This window comes from Clavelina lepadiformis, chromosome 5 (assembly GCF_947623445.1).
Source record: "Clavelina lepadiformis chromosome 5, kaClaLepa1.1, whole genome shotgun sequence".
Taxonomy (NCBI): Eukaryota; Metazoa; Chordata; class Ascidiacea; order Aplousobranchia; family Clavelinidae; genus Clavelina; species Clavelina lepadiformis.
The window spans coordinates 5,553,362-5,570,302 of NC_135244.1; the positions used below are offsets into that span (position 1 = coordinate 5,553,362).

Below are 16,941 nucleotides of genomic sequence, written 5' to 3' on the forward strand. Positions count from 1 at the left end.
TTCGTCAAAAACCGGAATGATTTTGAGTCTTTACAAATATTTTGAGTGTTTGGGTAAAAATCTGTCATGTTTTGTTTTGTTGGCCTATATACTTCTTTTCATTTTGCATTGAACTATTTATCAATTATAGAATTCTTTGCCAAACTATTTCTGATTGGAAATATTTCAGCATGATATTTTGAAAGATAAATTACCATACGAATCAAAATATACCAACCTACCTTTCACATACTACAGCGCCGATAGTGTTTGCATTCCAAGACTCTTCGTGACAAGAGATGACAATGCTTGGGGATATTCACTCGGCATCACGATCTTCAACTTCTTGGCTTTCACCTACGTGGCATGCGCATACGCAGGGAAGATACATATAAGAGGATAGATAATACTTTGGGAATTTCGAAGGAAAAGAAGAAAGCGGAGAACCTTGGTACCGGTAATAGGCGGTCGGCAAACAAAGACAAATCAAAAAGTAATTTATTTAAACTTTGTACTTTGGGATATGACAATTTTGTGTCGATATTTTCAAAACCGTTGTTAAAACGTTTAACGTAAAAATTATGTACTTTTCTATGAATATATTAATATTTGATCTTAAAGGTTTAATTGAAACTTAATTTTGTAGAACTTCAGAATAAAGTACTTCGCTTGGTCGTCACTGATTTTTGTTGCTGGGTTCCGATTTCGATCATGGCTTTCATCAACTTCAGTGGAATCCCGGTGTCCAACGTCGCTTACGCCGTTTCAGCCATCATCTTGCTACCGATCAACAGCGCCCTCAATCCGATCTTGTATTCAGATTTTATCGATATTATTTGGAACAAGATTTGATCGAGTTTTTCAGATTCTTGCATGAAGTCATAATCATTCTGTTATTGAGCTCTAATATTTTCTCAAGAAAGACCGGTTTACCGTTAATTCGTCGATTAACCGTCAATTTACCATTCTTCCATCTAAAAAATACGACCATTAGTGATTGGAATTCATTTTCTAACATATGGTATGAAATTAGTTATCAACGTTTATAGGCTTAGACCAGTAGGGTGTGTTGAGTAGATTAAATACATGTGAACTTTTTCTTTTGATGGAATTCATCTACTTGTCAAAGCTTATTGCAGCGATAACATTGTTCTACTAATGTTGGAAGTCTGTGTCCTTCTTTCGTTGCACACAAAATGTAATCGTTTTGAGCTATGTATGTATACGGCTACCAAAATTGTTTTCTTCCCATTCGCACAGAGCTACCGTTGTATTAAAATCGATTGTAAATATTTGGACATTGGACATGGAAGTATTTAGAAATTAGTTGAAAGTACAAATTATAACAGGCAATATTCAAAGCTAAATTAATCCGTAAAGATAACACACCTACTGTATAATACCTTCATTGGATTAGTGGTTTAAGCAAATTACTTTAGCGAACATTGATTCCCAATTAGTCTTGATAAAGCGGAGATATACTTACTATATCTGGGAAGATTACAACTTCATTTAATTATCGGTTTGGGAAATTATTTGACACTTGTAGATGTATAGTAAAACAATCTTCTGTTCATTTAAAACATAAATGGACCCTATATAGCAGGGATGGCCAGACCTGCTTCATGCTCGAGCCGCATATAACAAATTCCAGTTTTAAAAGAGCCACAACACAAACACAATAAAAAACACAAATTTGTTCACTCACAACGAAGTGCAGCCATTGATAAAAACTAGTGCTATGTGGTGATACTATGAGTCTCCACCTGGGCTTCACCAACTAACTCTTTTTGCAATTATTAGTATAACAGTAACCAAGACTTAAAATAGGTCAGCCCTGACGTACAGATTCAATCTGACAGTTTACTTAACTACAGTGTACAAGTTAGCACACTTCTGTACAATAATGTACTTTTTGTAGTGTAATTTGATTATTACTAACGATGAGTCCGTTGTTACTACGTGTGATAGAACGCATTGTTTCATAACCTGATCAAACAACTTTTTTAGACCGAGAAAATGCATGTCTAATTCAACAATGCTAATTCATTAAAGAGCCGCAATCAAAGGCTCAAAGAGCCGCAGTTTGGCCACCCCTGCTATATAGCATCAGGATTTCGAGCCCACTAATTGCATTTTCACTTTCTATATAAAAATAACTTAAGAGTAAGAGCGCAGTAGCATAAATTTCACTTTGGCTTTGATTATTTCTTCTGGATTGAAATGAACATGTTTTGTCTTTCATCGTTATACAAAAATTTACATGTCAAAAAACAACAATATTGCTCAAGGCGCGTTTGCAATGATTTGTTTTGCATTACTTATCGTTGTTAATTATTAAGTTATTCCAGGTTTAAATGCTTGTTTTCAAATAAAAGCGCTTATGCGAGATATTGTGACACCGTGTGCTGTGTGTGCAGGATATAGAAGAGAGTGCAAAGATGACGTTTGTGTAAATTGTTTATTAACGGAGATCTTTTTCCTTCTTATTGTCTTGACTCACGTCACTGTATTTAGTGATACTTATGCCACGGCTTAGAGTTAGACCAATGGTTCCCAACCTTTCATGGTTCATGCCCCCCCTTACAGTGACTCTCAAAAAACGTGGCCCCCTACTTATTAATAAAAATGTATAGATTGTTGATCGCAAAACACTTTCTACTTCACTACTGCGCGTGCAGTAGTCTTCGCGCCGCTAACGCCACGTGAGAAACTTCTGTCTAGCTTTGTCTCGTTTTCCTCTACTACTACACTATAGTTCACTAGTGAGGCATCTTTTCGTGGCCCTGGTTGAGAAACCTGGCTTAGACTAAAGGAACTGTAGTATTTGCAGAGCTACAAACACCACATTTGTGATAAGATAATATAATCAATCAATCATTATACATTGTGACGAGAACAACGATGCACAAAATTATATCAAAGATGGAAAATTCCATTGCGAAAACGGTGTGCCCTTTTTGTACGAGAGAGACAAGTATTGCTTTAAATAAGATCTTTACTTTTTAATATCTGATAACTGGATAAAAGCAACTTGCGCTATACTTTTAATTTGGTATATTTTCAAAAATTTCCATGTAACGTCGAAGTTTTGCGTCGTCCTCCATATAACGTCGAATAAAAAAGGAGTGGGAACATCAGATCTTCTTAACTTCATAGTTGTGTCATTGTAAACTGTAAAGTAAATGAAAAGCAAATGATTTAATTACGTTTAACAGAAGTTCATATTATTCTTATGACAAATTGTGAACTTGTCAGCACACGCGCCAACCCATAGAGCAAAATCATACAAGCCCTAATTGCACCGCGATGTCAGTAAAGGTCATGTGAGTATCCGCAGCTCCCCGCATTGTTAGAGCCCTACCTGCACCCGCCCCACAACCGCAGTACAAGTGAAGCCGGTACGTGTGCAGGGTTCTAGTCCTGTATCTCTCTCTCTCTCTCATATGAAGCAATAACCTATAGTCTATCACTTGGTGAAAGTTTTTGTGAAACAACACTAAAGTGTTGATTTTTATTAGTCAGCTTCTTTTAAGTAGATATAATTTGAGCCATTATAAAAAGAATGTAATAACACTAATTCTGTTCCAAAATGTTTTCAGACAGGTTAAAAGTAAACGACAATATAAGTTACTTATGACACACCAAATAATGACCATCCTTCGAGTATATATTTCACTTATATCTTGTGGCTTTTGTTATTATTAGAAATTAGTAATGGGTAGGAGTTAGAATTATGCTTAAGTTTGTCGAAAACGTATTAAGGGTACAAACATTAAACAGCAAATCTGTGGTTTCCGGTCCCGATCCGGTTTCCCTTGAACTTATCTATCCTTGACTACGTGTAATAAAAACAAATATACAGCATATATTTTTCTTTACTAGAAATATATATCTTATGCTAAATTTACTTGCTTTTTAATTGTAAATAAAAGTAGACTGGAAGTCAATGTCTATGGAAAAGCAAATAAAAGCGAGCTTTGCTAATGATCATCTCAGAAAATGTTGCCTGTTTCGAGGTCTGGTGTTTCTAAATGAAAGATTAATCGTATTGAATATTACATTGCAAAATTATAGTAAGTTCTTTGATTACGTGAGAAGAAATTCTCTTGAAGCCTGCGGCAGCAATCTAAAAACGCACGAAGAGTCTCGGTAGTGCTGCCTATAAATAACGAAACACTGTTTGCAAAGCATTAACTTTTTAAAATGAGAAATATGCGTTTGGTTTGCAGTCTTATAATTTTTAATCGTATATGGCTGTAAGTAAGCACCCTTTGGTAGATATAAGATATTGCAATGCAGAAACTTTAGTTTAACGGAAATTAGGAGATTGTTAAAATTGTAGAACCAAGAACAAGTAGTTAAACCATATTAAGCGGTTTAGGAAAGATGGCCTCACAGCTAGTGAACACATCTGTACAATTTCCTTTTAGAGCATTGCGCATGATTTGTACCCGTTCTGGAATGGCGTATAAGCCCTTTATATCAACAAAGTCGTATGACTTTGACTATTGAAGCTAGAGCAAATTCTATTTCTCACTCCAATCTTTGCAAGAAACCCATGACTTTTTAAAGCGTAGGAACCTACTGTATCTTGAATGCGGGTGTATAGAAGTTCTCGCGTTGTAATCGTAAAACGTTGTAAGTGCGCTCAGATGTTGAAAAAACAAAGATATTGCCGTCAGCGAAATGAGATTTAGTGGCTTAAGTGTATAAGAAGTTAATCACTCTTAATTGTTTACACTCAGAAAAATGCGAAAGGTATTTAGTATGTCGATGAATATCTTAATATTTTTAGTTCTGGCGATTTTCTCTTTCTCTGAAAAGGCCACGGCGGAATGTACGGCTAACAGTAAGTGGAATAGGCTGTTATGAATATGAATATGTTGCTAATAAATGAAGCACATGAACGCAAAACTAATCTGGTAATTATCACAGGTCAACAAAATTTCACTTTTTTCAAACAAGAACGCAAGTATATTATTTTACATGTATTTTTTGCTCTGATTCCGAATCTGCCTTTAGTTTTTCTTTAGCTTATCACATTTTCAAGATATCGTAGAATTCGTGTTTTCAGAAAAAAGCATTATAAAATACACAGTTATGATACATGGCGCTTAAAATGCTTAACATATGACTTTCTTTTGTACACATGACTGGGGTCATGACGATATAACATCCAGCAGTAATCCCCCATCATTCCCTCATTCCGAAAGCCTTGGTAACGAGCTTCCATAGCTTGAATGTCCAGGTGAAATAGTTCACCTTGTTCGTCACTAACTGCACCAAGGTTTTCTGGAAAGTAGTTCAAGTGGGAGTGCAGAAAATGCATTTTGAGGGACATGGGGCAACCTATTTTTCTGTAAGCAAATCTGCCTAATTAGAAGGCGATTTCGCATTTCCTAAAAAGTTAGCACGCAACCACTTGAATGCCCGCCAAGCAAAAAATTCCAACTTCGACAATGATTTTTCAAAGTGTGGATCCTTTAGCACTTCTCTAATTTGAGAACCCATAAAGATTCCTTCTTTTAGTTTTGCTTGGCTTATACTAGGAAACGTTTTGCAGAGAAATGCGAACCCATTACAATTGCACTTTCCCATTTCTGTAACAAAATTCTTCATAAAACCCCGCTTGATATGAAGAGGTGGCAAGATCGAGAATTTTCTGAGGATCTACTATAGAGGAACGTTTTCGATGTTAGCCACTCCAGTTAAGTACGATTCTCTTACGTTGCTTGCTTTTGATTGCAAAACTGCCACAAATATTACAAAACAGATCGGGATTGTTCTTGCGCTTTCTTGACATAACAAAGGCAGAATAGCAGTCGATCAAAATATGGCACAAATAAATCTATTGAACAGTATACGTTACCACAATATTGATTAAAATCTGTCATTAACAAACATTGTGAAAACCAAACAGTTATTTCAAATTTTCTGCTGCAGTGCTATAAGCACTATCTACATGAGGAATTAACTGCTCAATATACCACTTATTTGCAAAAGGTTGGCAAAAGATTATTCCTATAATAAGCTATTATAGCATAACAACTAAAAATTTTAAATGCAAATATTTCGAAAACCTGATGTGCTAGAAACAAAATAAAGGCATTTTCGGAATCAGCGTCAAAACCCTTCAAGAATCACCTAATCGCATCTCCGTTGATTATAGCGTTAATCGCTGTTGACCAGTGATTATCAAAACGATTTTCATAACATTTTCTTTTTGAAAGACGTATCCTCAGCTAAAGCCAGATTGTATGAACTACAATTTTCTACAAAACCAATTCCAGGCCAAAAATTAGATTTAACTTTCCAATATGCTTTTTAGTTCCTCCTGAGCCCCCGAAATGGTGCATGAAGATGCCCACTAAAGGGCCGTGTCGGGCCGACCATCGGCGTTATAGATATAACGCAACGTCAGACGAATGTGAGTTTTTTGTCTGGGGAGGATGTTTTGATGAAAACTCGCAAAATATATTCCGTAGGAAAGAGGAATGTGAAGACGTATGCAAAAGGAATCCAGTTGATCGACAAGCCTACAGGAGTAAGTTAAATCCTTATTGCTCAGAGAAAAGTAGATTTGTAGAGTAGACAAGTAGAGTAGACAACAGAATTGTTGAAACTACAAGTTATTTTGATAGTTATTTTAAAACCTTATTTCGTACAGAAATATTGCTGATCAAGTTTGCGTAACTATCTTTGCGGTACAGGTATACATAGTCTGATACAGGCAGCGATTCTATACTGTTGAAATATTGCTTTTTTTCATGTTTTAGATTCCTTCATGTCCTGCAAATTTCAAGCTAATCGTAAGCCACCATCTCGTTTATAGTCTGATTTATTCCATATCTTTGTATAAGGTTTAGTAAATTGTAACGTTCTTCTTACTAATTTGTTACCTGTAAGGATCGATCATTAATTTCCGCTGAGATGAACTTGTTGTTTAACTTTTCTATAACTTTTTTATAACAGTGGGACGCGAATGCTCGATTGACAGCTTTGATGACTTTATCAGCGTCAGGAATTGCATTGATTTGCCTTCTCCCGATATAAACCGCACTCAGTGCGTTTCTAGAGGCTGCTGCTGGAGCTTTGGGAGTTGCTATCAAAAAGAAAGTAAGAGGTTGTTTGGACCGTTTTATTCGTCTCTTCGCATTTGCTATTTGTAAATTTTTATGCAACAATTTTCTAATCTTTTAAATTTTGTGTTAAAATTTGTTAAAACGGTTTATTTTTGGTAGTTATGCATCTGTTTGTTTTAGATGCGTTTGTTGAATCGGACTGCTTAATACGATACCTGTCAGATTCAAGATTTGTAGGGAAAATTGTATTTCAAGCGGACAGAAACTACCCGACAGATTGGGTTGGTTTGCTTAAATTCAACGTTTCAATTCCAGGAGGACTTTGCGTAAGTTTTAGACGACAGTCTTTTAAGACAGTCATCAAATTTTATGCTAATTGTGTTTAAAACTGGATAGATAAGCGCGATGGATATCAAAAACGTAAGTTTATTCAACGCACAACAACATGTCATGTAATGTGATTTAAGTCAGGAGTTGAAATGAAAATTATAGTGTTACTTTTCTCAACCAAAAATATGCCCGATGTCCATCTTCTGCTGTCTATACTTTTTCATAATAAATTAGTATAACGTTGCGGTTTAGCCTTTCACTACCCTTAAAAAGGTAAGAGTCAACGTAAACAACAAGTACTTAAGTGTCATCATTTAGTAAAAATATTGATGGCTTTTACACATTAATGCTTATATCTAAACAAAAAGTCCCTGAAAGTCATGTGAGAGGAATTTTTCGACTTTGGTGTGTGCAGAAACATTTTTGATAAGCAGTGCTATCAGTATTTTGACAAGCAAGCATTTTAAACTTCTTCCAACTCCGTAACTTTGAAAGCGTTATGTTACTGTATATCCACAGATACTTCGGGATAGACAAAGACCGTCTGGTGTCGGCTTAGCAACGCAAGCTTTTGAGGAGAGAACAAAATTTCTTCTTCCTGCTCTCCGTCCATTGTATCCAGGGCAGAACACGGTCATCATGTTTTCTGGAAGTTTTGATGTGTGTCAATTCTCGAAGCAGAGATGTGAATATATCAATTTGCCAGAACCTGAAGATTGACCACTGTTATGATGAATAATGACCACCATCCGACATATAGTTTTGAAACTTGAATGTTTTTGTGTTGTTCTATTAATCTATTCTTGTGTTATATATTGTGATTTGTGAATTTGTTATGTTTTTTTTATTTACATTCGGGCCTTGGAAACAACTGTAAAAAATGTAAATATACTGCACTTCAAAATATAACGTGTAACAAAAAGATTTCTGCTGCATTTGCTTGAAACATAAATCTAACGAAGTATATGGGCTAGCATTAAAGTTTATCGATTTCTGAAGCCTTCATTGTCTATAGTAATTTGAAATCAGCTATACAGGTATGCAATAAATACAAAAAGTAATAAAATCACTACAGACTCTTTCGGAATAAACCTACAAGTAAACAAAAATCGGCTTGTGTTCTGTTTCTGAACATAATACAAATAATGGCACTGAATAAAATACAGTCCGACAGTGTCAAATGTAATTGACCACGAATGACGCTAAGGAGTAATGTTAACGAAGTTAAATTGAACACCAAACTAAAGCAATAACATCCGCCTCTAGCAAGTAGAGTTGTGATGTTGAAGAGCCGGTCACAACTTGAAGCTTATACTTAGAAACATTCAACAAGCTACAGACATTTGCTCTATCAACAAATTATATATATCGTTTGTTTTTGTGTATCTTTCTTCTGTTTCGTTACGTGTCACGCTATATCTAAGGTGTAAATCAGTTACAGCAGTTAGGACCATGCAAGCGTGTTTGACCGCGCAGCGTTTCAATCTGAAAAATGCTTATCTTACATTAAGATATTTAGATCCACAGGCGGGCATACCGATCCTCGAAATCAATAACACTCTAAACTCTGTTGCTTCGGGAAGAAAAAATATTCTGTTGTTTATACTTACACTTAGTCGATTATTGTATTTTAAGATCAAGATGCTGTGTATCAAAGTTTGTTGATTTTCTGTCCTACGTTACATTTAAAACAACAAACATGAAAATCTTCTCAAATTTACCAGTAATCTGCAATGACAAAGGATAGCGTTCTTGCATGAAGTCATATCATGGAAAGTACCTTGAGATTAATGAATATGATATAAGTTTAAATCACATTTTACTCATTTTACAATCACTATTGCTGAGATAATATGTTACCTAACGACGCGACTTTAACTGTATTAGTGAAAAATAAAATTTATCAGTCCACTCATATGGGGTGTATCTGCATATTGAATCATAATGATTTGTGTTACGCACAATAGAAAAAATACACGATGTGGCAAAAGCTGTTTACAGGAAACATATCCTATTTCCACAGTTGAATTTTCTCAACCTGATTTTGAACAACAAAGTCATCGCGGAAAAAACCCAACGCGGTAGGTCTACTAGTGGCTTAATTACAGAATATTGAGTGTATAGTTGACACTAATGCTACGGGAGAAACTACATAGCCATTGCAATCGATTTTTGCTCGTTACAGGTATTTCTATATGGAGAGCAAAAGATAAATATATAGTTATTTGTGTAAGAAGTATTTCTGTCTATATATACACACACCACTAAATATGGAATGAGAATCTCATAACGAGCGCTTCTAAAAAGATTAATTTAGTTTGTATTTTATATATTTAGTGGAACAAGAAATATAGCGGCTGTGAAATCATGTTTTTATTCATAGTTGGTGCTAGTTCTGGTTAATGTAAAATCATTTAGATTGCGTAAAGATAAAAGCTTAAACAGTGAATCATCGACAACAATATATCTGTAAAATGATAAGAAATGTGAAGTGAAAGAGAAATATTTTAAAAATCCACTTGAATGAGGTAAACCCGGTAAACTGTGATAATACGGAACAAATTCTTTTGTAAGTTTTGTAAAAATTCCCAGTTCTTTAAGTCTCGTTTTTGCAACCGCATAATTCCTGCCATGGGAGTTCGAAAACAATTAACGTCATGATGGGGATTTCTATGCCTCCATGTATATATGTGAGTGAGTGCTACAATGTACAATGTCAACATCCAAAGTGACATGTAGAGTAAAATAAATGGTTCAATACATTATTATAGACTGGACTTTAAAAAGCTTTCTAATTCAAAAACTATGAGAAATATACAATTGTTTAAAACTTAATTGTTGTATCAATTTACTTCTACAAATGCTTTCAATGATGTTCTGACAATCTTACATGTTTAAGTTCATAAATGCCCTGTACCCAATTAAAGATGTAAGTTAGTTGATTAATTTACAATAATGAGTAGTTATTACACAAAACGAGCATCACGAGCAAACACAAGTATGACGAAGTTCTTAAAAAATGCTTGTATATCGAGTCATATACAAGTACCTACACAGTAGCTTATATTTCTGATTAATTTTACGATAACTTTCGAATGTCATTTGTCTGAATTATTTCCTGTGCATTTCCGTAACTTCTTCCAAAAAACGTGCGACTCGGTTTCACTATTGCAATTTGTAAGTCACGATGTTTTTTTTTTATTAAATTATGTCGTTTCAGTTTGCAACAGGATGCAATTGTGCAGAAACTTGGAAATTAAATCAAATTCGTGACTGGTTAAAAGAAAGGTGATCCTGTCTGGAAAGATGAAGCAGGACTTCCTTTTCTGAATTTTCTTTATGTTTTAAACATACAGTATATCATGTGCGCAGGCCACCCTTGTGCCAAGTATATTTACGCAATGCTCGCTCTAATTTAAGCAAGAAATACGTTGCTCTTGTCATGTGTAACTTACGTAACGTCCTTATAATAGGTCACGGAAGTCGTGAGAAATATACTGTGAGCGTTATAAGCATGTTTTTTAGTAAATAACTCCAATTACGAACTTTAGCCACAATGATGTCAGCCAGCTTTTGATTTTTCTGCCGTGTGACGTCAGACTTACTAGCCTGCGGCGGCTAAATTGTTTAAGCACACTCAAACGTCAAGCAGGAGCTGCCTATAAATATAAGAACTTTTGCTGCAAAAACGACAGTTTATTTGGTTGGTTAATAGGCAATGTTCAGCCTACAACCCCTCTACTGCCAGGCGCCCAGAACAAAAGACTTTGTTTGTGGTTAGTTATTCCGCGCTAGCTTGCTTACACCACCAACGAGGTTTGCTTACAGCGAACTAACGGTCGACGCCTTCGGCGATGGCAAATATTAATGAATGATGGATGCCATGTTACTACTTTTCATAAAATGATTTACCAGTTTCAAAGAAATGAAAAATAATAACGCGAACTTCAGTTTTGTATTTCAACAGCGCACTTGAGACGTGATTCTGTCATGTTCCAGGAACTTCTATTTCGTTGTCTTATTTTGAAATTTTTGAAGGAACTTGCGTAAATATTTCCAGCTTCCTTTAGTTGATACCAACTATTTGTGTTGCGTAGCTTATGTATGACTAAGCTACAGTACCAGGTGCAGAAGAGTTGTGGTGGCTTCTGGAAAGAACAGTTTCTCGTTGCTACTGTATATAAGGCCCATACCTTCAGTATATTTTTACAATAACTGAGCAACATTATTGCAGCAAATGAACTATGTAATTGTCAGTAAAATCGTACGAATCAGATAGAGTTGGTTTCAGATTTTAAGTTACCTGACATAAATCAAGTCACTTTTTCAAAGAGACTAGACTTGAATTTTAAAATCTAAATGACTTTACTTGAGACTCGAGTTAGAAGAATTAGTTAATACTTTGTGGCTGCAAGTGTGGCAAAATAATATTTTACACATTTGTTTCTTGGTTTCACATGTGTTTCCCTACGCTTTACTTTTTTATTAGTGTTACTTTGGTTATATCAAGCTGATGTTTGCCCTGATTTTAATAGTTTCTTTTCTGATACGTTTTGCAGATTCAAACGAATAAGGCAAAACAATGTCCTGTTTAAGTTATAAAATGTTATGTCTGACTGTTTTGTTTTTCTGTGCTGTGGCAGCACAATTTCAGTTGGACGAGAGTAAGTAGAAAACGTTGCTTTTATGCTTAATTTCAATCAAAAGTATAATTGTACCAGCAAAGTCAAAGCTATGTCGTTCAATTTTCAAATGAATTTTGATTGAAAATTATTTCTACAGTTCCTTCACCGACTCCGAAGTTTTGTCTAAAAATGCCCGAAAAGGGTCCATGCAGAGCAACCCACAGACGCTACCGGTACAACGCAACATCGGACCAATGCGAGCTATTTACCTGGGGAGGATGCGCAGATGAAAACTCACAAAACATGTTCCGAACAACGAAGGATTGCGAGTCCAAATGCAAGAGGGATCCAGTTCACCGAAACGCTTTTAAAAGTAAGAAAGATAGTCGCGTAAATATTTCTGTATAAAATCTTATGAAGCAGAATTTTCTGCCTTGTATGTTTGCAAATTATTAATACGGGCTTATGAAAATCTAAGGCATCCGTTTTCCGGTGAATCATGCTGCAAATTCTTAGTTATTTGTTCGGTTATTTTTAACGTTTTGGAGTTGACAAATTTCACGCCAAACGTGCAGCGGTGCCGTGTCATCGACGTGTACTGACTAATTTTCGTTCTCTGCCAAGAGTAAATTTAAACGATTAACGTTTGTCACTTTCTAAATTTGTCGACTTGGGTCAAAAAAAAACATCATTCAAATTTCAAACACCTGGTAAGAGCATTTTGGCGAATTGTAATGACCCAAAATTTTTACATCTATAAAACAGTTCTTTGAAACTAAATTAATTGGATCACGTTTTATGTCACACATACAAAAGCAAATAAAATAGAACTTACTTTGTATACGTATACGTCTAAGATAAATTGGCTTCACCGTCACTAATCAATGCCTTTCATATATGTAATTATTTAACCTTGTTTATTTATTTAATTTATAGGTTCTTTCTTCAAGTGTGAATTTCAAGCAAATAGTAAGTTACCTTTTTATTATTACGCTGAGAACATATCATTGTGACTAGCGAACTATTAAATTGTTATTAGTTTTATACTTACCTATTATCCGAATCGGAGTTTCATAAATATCACGGTGGCATTTAACATTAATAGCCACGGTTGGTTTCATCATAATTGACGACTTACCTATACGATCACGTTTATGCGTTTTTGTTATGAATCTCAGGCACTGAATTGACCTTCTCAAAATTATGACTTGTAGCTTTGTAGGTCTCTATAGGCGTATAATTTCGATGTAAAAGGATTGCTACAGTTAACAATGTCATCTTATTCCATTGCAGTTGGTCGGGAGTGTGCTCTTGACAGTTTTGAAGACTTCAAACACATTCGGGAATGCATCGATATTCCTGATAACAGTTTAAACAGAAGTCAGTGCCAATCTAGAGGCTGCTGCTGGCACCCAGAGTATCAAGTGTGTTATCAAAAGGAATGTAAGTATGCTGATTGAGCAACTTTAACTTCTTGCTGCTTTTAAACAAACGACTGAGTTTCATGATGCTTTAGGTGACATTTTTTTACGACAATTTTTATTGCATTTTATTCCAGCTGGTTTCGTAGAATCCATGTGTTCGATAAGATATGCTTCAAACGAAGGATTTTGGGGGAAAATCATCTTTAAGTCGGATGGACATTACCCTGCTGATTGGGTTGGTTTGCTTAAATTCAACATTCCAGTTCGCGGTGGATTTTGCGTAAGTTTTTATCATGTTTCCTTTTGTTTCTTTTCAAGATTCTTTTATGATTAGTGCAAAATAATAAGAAATAACGCAAAGCCATTTAAAAATGTCAAAGTTGATATTGTCTTGATCGTATAGCTGACTTTAGTGTAGTCCTAATTACATTGATATCGTGATTCAACAAAATGCAGGAAATCACGTGATGGGCTCGGCTTCAAACGCCTTAGAAGTTAAAAATATGTCGGACATGACAATACTTCCAATGAAAATGTCACGAAATCAAAGCTTATTGCCATACTTTTAATTTCCTGGCTCATTAGGGTGACCTAAATCCCCGAAATCAAACCGCAGTTAATTAAACTTAGATTAAAAAAATAATATATAACCTATATTTCTGCGGCGTGTACAGTAATTATAAAATTATCTTTTTGTCGGAAATGACTAAACAAAACCGCCGTTAATGTCTTTGGAAATATTGCACAATCGTCAGTAACAAATTTTCTCGGGAAGTTGCGACCGCAGTATTCGTTACGTCAATATATGGCGTTTAATACGAAAAGATTATAATATTACAACTTATACTCTAAATATTTCAAATAGAACGTAACCGAAATTAAAAAAATTTTTGTTCTAAAATTAACTTCATCAAAAATGAGCTGACTCTGTTCAGAAAAATCATCAACGAGTGAAAGCTGAAAACCGCGTTGACGTACACACCAAACGCAGATAAAGCCTTAAAAAGAATTTAAACAAGCATAATAATTACAAATATAAGTATATTTAAGCATACAGTACGTCATAGGAATCGTCAATCGCTTAATAATAATAATCGGCTAATAATACCCGATTTCTTCTCTCTAGATATTGCGAGACAGATTTCGGTCATCTGGAATCGGTTTATCAACGGAAACTTTTGAAGACAGAACGAAGTTCCTTCTTCCGGCCATGCGACCTCTTTCTCCCGGAGACAATGTGGTAGTCATGTTTGCTGGAGGATTCCAAGCTTCAACCTTTTCAAAAAACTCCTGCGAATACGTTAACTTGCCCCCATATTAAAGACTTGTTAATTTATCATTTGTTTACCATGTTTTTGTGTTTTACTTTTGTGTGCATTTTGTCTAGAATATAGGTTACCGGCTGCAACTTGAGTTGCTTGGTTCAATTAAACTTGTTTTATTTTTCTCCTGTTTACCGTTTCTAAAAGTCATGACGATATCTTTTGCTCATAAATGTTTACAGATTAAGTTGTAAAAATGACCGGACCTTAACCTATATGTGACACCAACCACTGTACCTGCAGTAACTTCTACTTATATAACTTAACTACTAAGTGAAGTACCGTGTCAAAAAGATATGTTGATTGTACACCATTTTGCTTTAACGTCTGTCATTTTACAAGTGCAATGTTTTACAATCATTGTGACATTCACCAATATTTTACGAAATATTAACAGTATAGATTTCAAGACGAAAATAAACATTTCTCAAAACCATCTTTGTAATTCAAAATTCCTTGATCCATATTCTCCTAGTCATCCATTTATGCAGTTAGAAAATAAGTTACTTGGACTCTGAATTCTTTAAAAATAAGCTGCATTTTAAATAGAAACTCTGCTAACTGACCTTACATAGCTAAATGTATGTATCAGGAAAACGGTAAGAATTCAATAATTTAATTAGCAAAGGCGAGGAAAGCTGGAGGCATAATTACGAGGCGCGGGAAACAAACACGCTCAAAACAAAACTTAATTAACACAATGTTATGTGTAAGAAACACAGCAATGTGAACAGACTGTCAAACAAAGGTACAGAAAAAATATAAACGACAAAACGTGAAAACAAATCAATCTCAATTGTAACGTTTAACGGCTGTACGTGCAGATTATACGATTTGTTCATTATGATTTTGTGTCAGTTAAAATTCCAAAATGTGTTTGTTTTTGTTGGCCCTACTTTCTTTTAGATCTGCGTAAATGACGTAGTTTGTAACAAGTGGTCAAGCACGTCAGTGAAAAAATTCCTATTTCTTTTGTCTTGCATCGTTGCAACTTGCTTTGTATGCATCAGTTATAATCTCAGCCACATTACTAGGTCTATAATCTATATCTATAGCTGTGGTTAGCTTTATTAAATAAATTGTTTGCATGCAGGATAAAAAATTAGTTGGCAGTAAACCGAGTTTTCATTAATGATTTTGTTTGTTAGCAACATAATTGAGGATTAGTCATCCTCTATTGCCGTGGCTTATACCATTGCTACTGTAGGGTAGGGCAGTTGTTCCCATCGATGGTTGATTTCATTATATATAGGCCTACAGTATCTAAATAAACTGTGTGCATGTCGTCTATCCAGGATAAGGTGGACTTTAGGCTATGCAAAGGACGCAACTTATGAGATGATCAGCAGTTATAAATCTGCTGGTTACTCTTGCGAAGGTAAATTCCAAGTTTCAGGTCACTGAGTTCAGTCTTGGGTGTTAGCGCTAGCTTAGTCATGCACCGATATTTGTTGTAAAAACATATACTTCACTAGTAAATGTAAGCTATTGTTACCTGTGACAGTTTTATGCTGAAAATAAACATCATTTGCAACTAATCGCTTATCTGCAAAGTCGTATTCCATCGCAAATACGTTGGCTGGCCTTCCACTGCAACCAGTCTGCTTCAGGAAGCTTTCAGGCATTGGTGAACAATGTTTTCCACAACCTTCTAACGCTTAAACAATACAACACGTTTACAGCCCTTTTTAGCACGATTATTTTCTTGCTGTCGTCCTAAACTTATCTTTCCGGTGGTTACCATGTGAGCCTTTTCCTTCGCCCTACAGCCCTTTAGTTCGCATCACATGCCAAAGAATCTTGCCTGTCTTTGCCTAATATCACAGTAAAGTAGCCTTACCCATCTCATTTGTTATTCTTTTTGTGTAGGCTATGACATTTCCCAGTTTTAACTTTCTCAAAACTCACATTTCGGCAGCATTGAACGATGCTCATCGTTCTGCATTTGATTGTTCATACTGAATGTCAGAACGTTGAGAACGGGTGTGATAGCCTAGCCTAGTTTAGCAACCTCTTGAAGTCAAACGAGAGTCGGCAGTACTCTTGCTAATCCATCTATACATTCTTTGCCTTTGCAATTCAAACTTTTATTTCCTGAATTGGCCTTCCATTGCTGCATATACAGATTTCCAAATACTTAAAGCTGTCTACTTACTGTAGTGTGGATTTTTTTAAA

The 16,941-nt window shown here is 35.2% G+C and overlaps 2 protein-coding genes across 2 annotated transcripts; both read left to right on the forward strand.

Annotated features, from left to right (window-relative positions):
• Positions 1-4,367: 4,367 nt before the first annotated feature.
• Positions 4,368-8,463, forward strand: LOC143461160 (uncharacterized). Its single transcript, XM_076958971.1, has 6 exons — positions 4,368-4,831; positions 6,311-6,526; positions 6,759-6,791; positions 6,955-7,098; positions 7,245-7,390; positions 7,914-8,463. Exons 1-6 carry the CDS (start codon positions 4,732-4,734, stop codon positions 8,112-8,114), a joined length of 840 nt encoding a protein of 279 aa, XP_076815086.1. The 5' UTR covers positions 4,368-4,731; the 3' UTR covers positions 8,115-8,463.
• A 2,643-nt stretch (positions 8,464-11,106) lies between these two features.
• Positions 11,107-15,201, forward strand: LOC143460474 (uncharacterized). Its single transcript, XM_076957969.1, has 6 exons — positions 11,107-12,058; positions 12,177-12,392; positions 12,956-12,988; positions 13,313-13,462; positions 13,578-13,723; positions 14,570-15,201. Exons 1-6 carry the CDS (start codon positions 11,977-11,979, stop codon positions 14,762-14,764), a joined length of 822 nt encoding a protein of 273 aa, XP_076814084.1. The 5' UTR covers positions 11,107-11,976; the 3' UTR covers positions 14,765-15,201.
• Positions 15,202-16,941: the final 1,740 nt, after the last annotated feature.

What these genes read in the sequence shown, in the direction of transcription:
- LOC143461160 (XM_076958971.1), top strand. Translation starts at nt 4,732, where the DNA reads ATGCGAAAGGTATTTAGTATGTCGATGAATATCTTAATATTTTTAGTT. An exon ending in GGCGGAATGTACGGCTAACA is followed by an intron (nt 4,832 to 6,310) that starts GTAAGTGGAATA and finishes TATGCTTTTTAG; the next exon opens with TTCCTCCTGAGCCCCCGAAA. An exon ending in CTGCAAATTTCAAGCTAATC is followed by an intron (nt 6,792 to 6,954) that starts GTAAGCCACCAT and finishes TTTTTATAACAG; the next exon opens with TGGGACGCGAATGCTCGATT.
- LOC143460474 (XM_076957969.1), top strand. Translation starts at nt 11,977, where the DNA reads ATGTCCTGTTTAAGTTATAAAATGTTATGTCTGACTGTTTTGTTTTTC. An exon ending in ACAATTTCAGTTGGACGAGA is followed by an intron (nt 12,059 to 12,176) that starts GTAAGTAGAAAA and finishes TTATTTCTACAG; the next exon opens with TTCCTTCACCGACTCCGAAG. An exon ending in GTGTGAATTTCAAGCAAATA is followed by an intron (nt 12,989 to 13,312) that starts GTAAGTTACCTT and finishes ATTCCATTGCAG; the next exon opens with TTGGTCGGGAGTGTGCTCTT.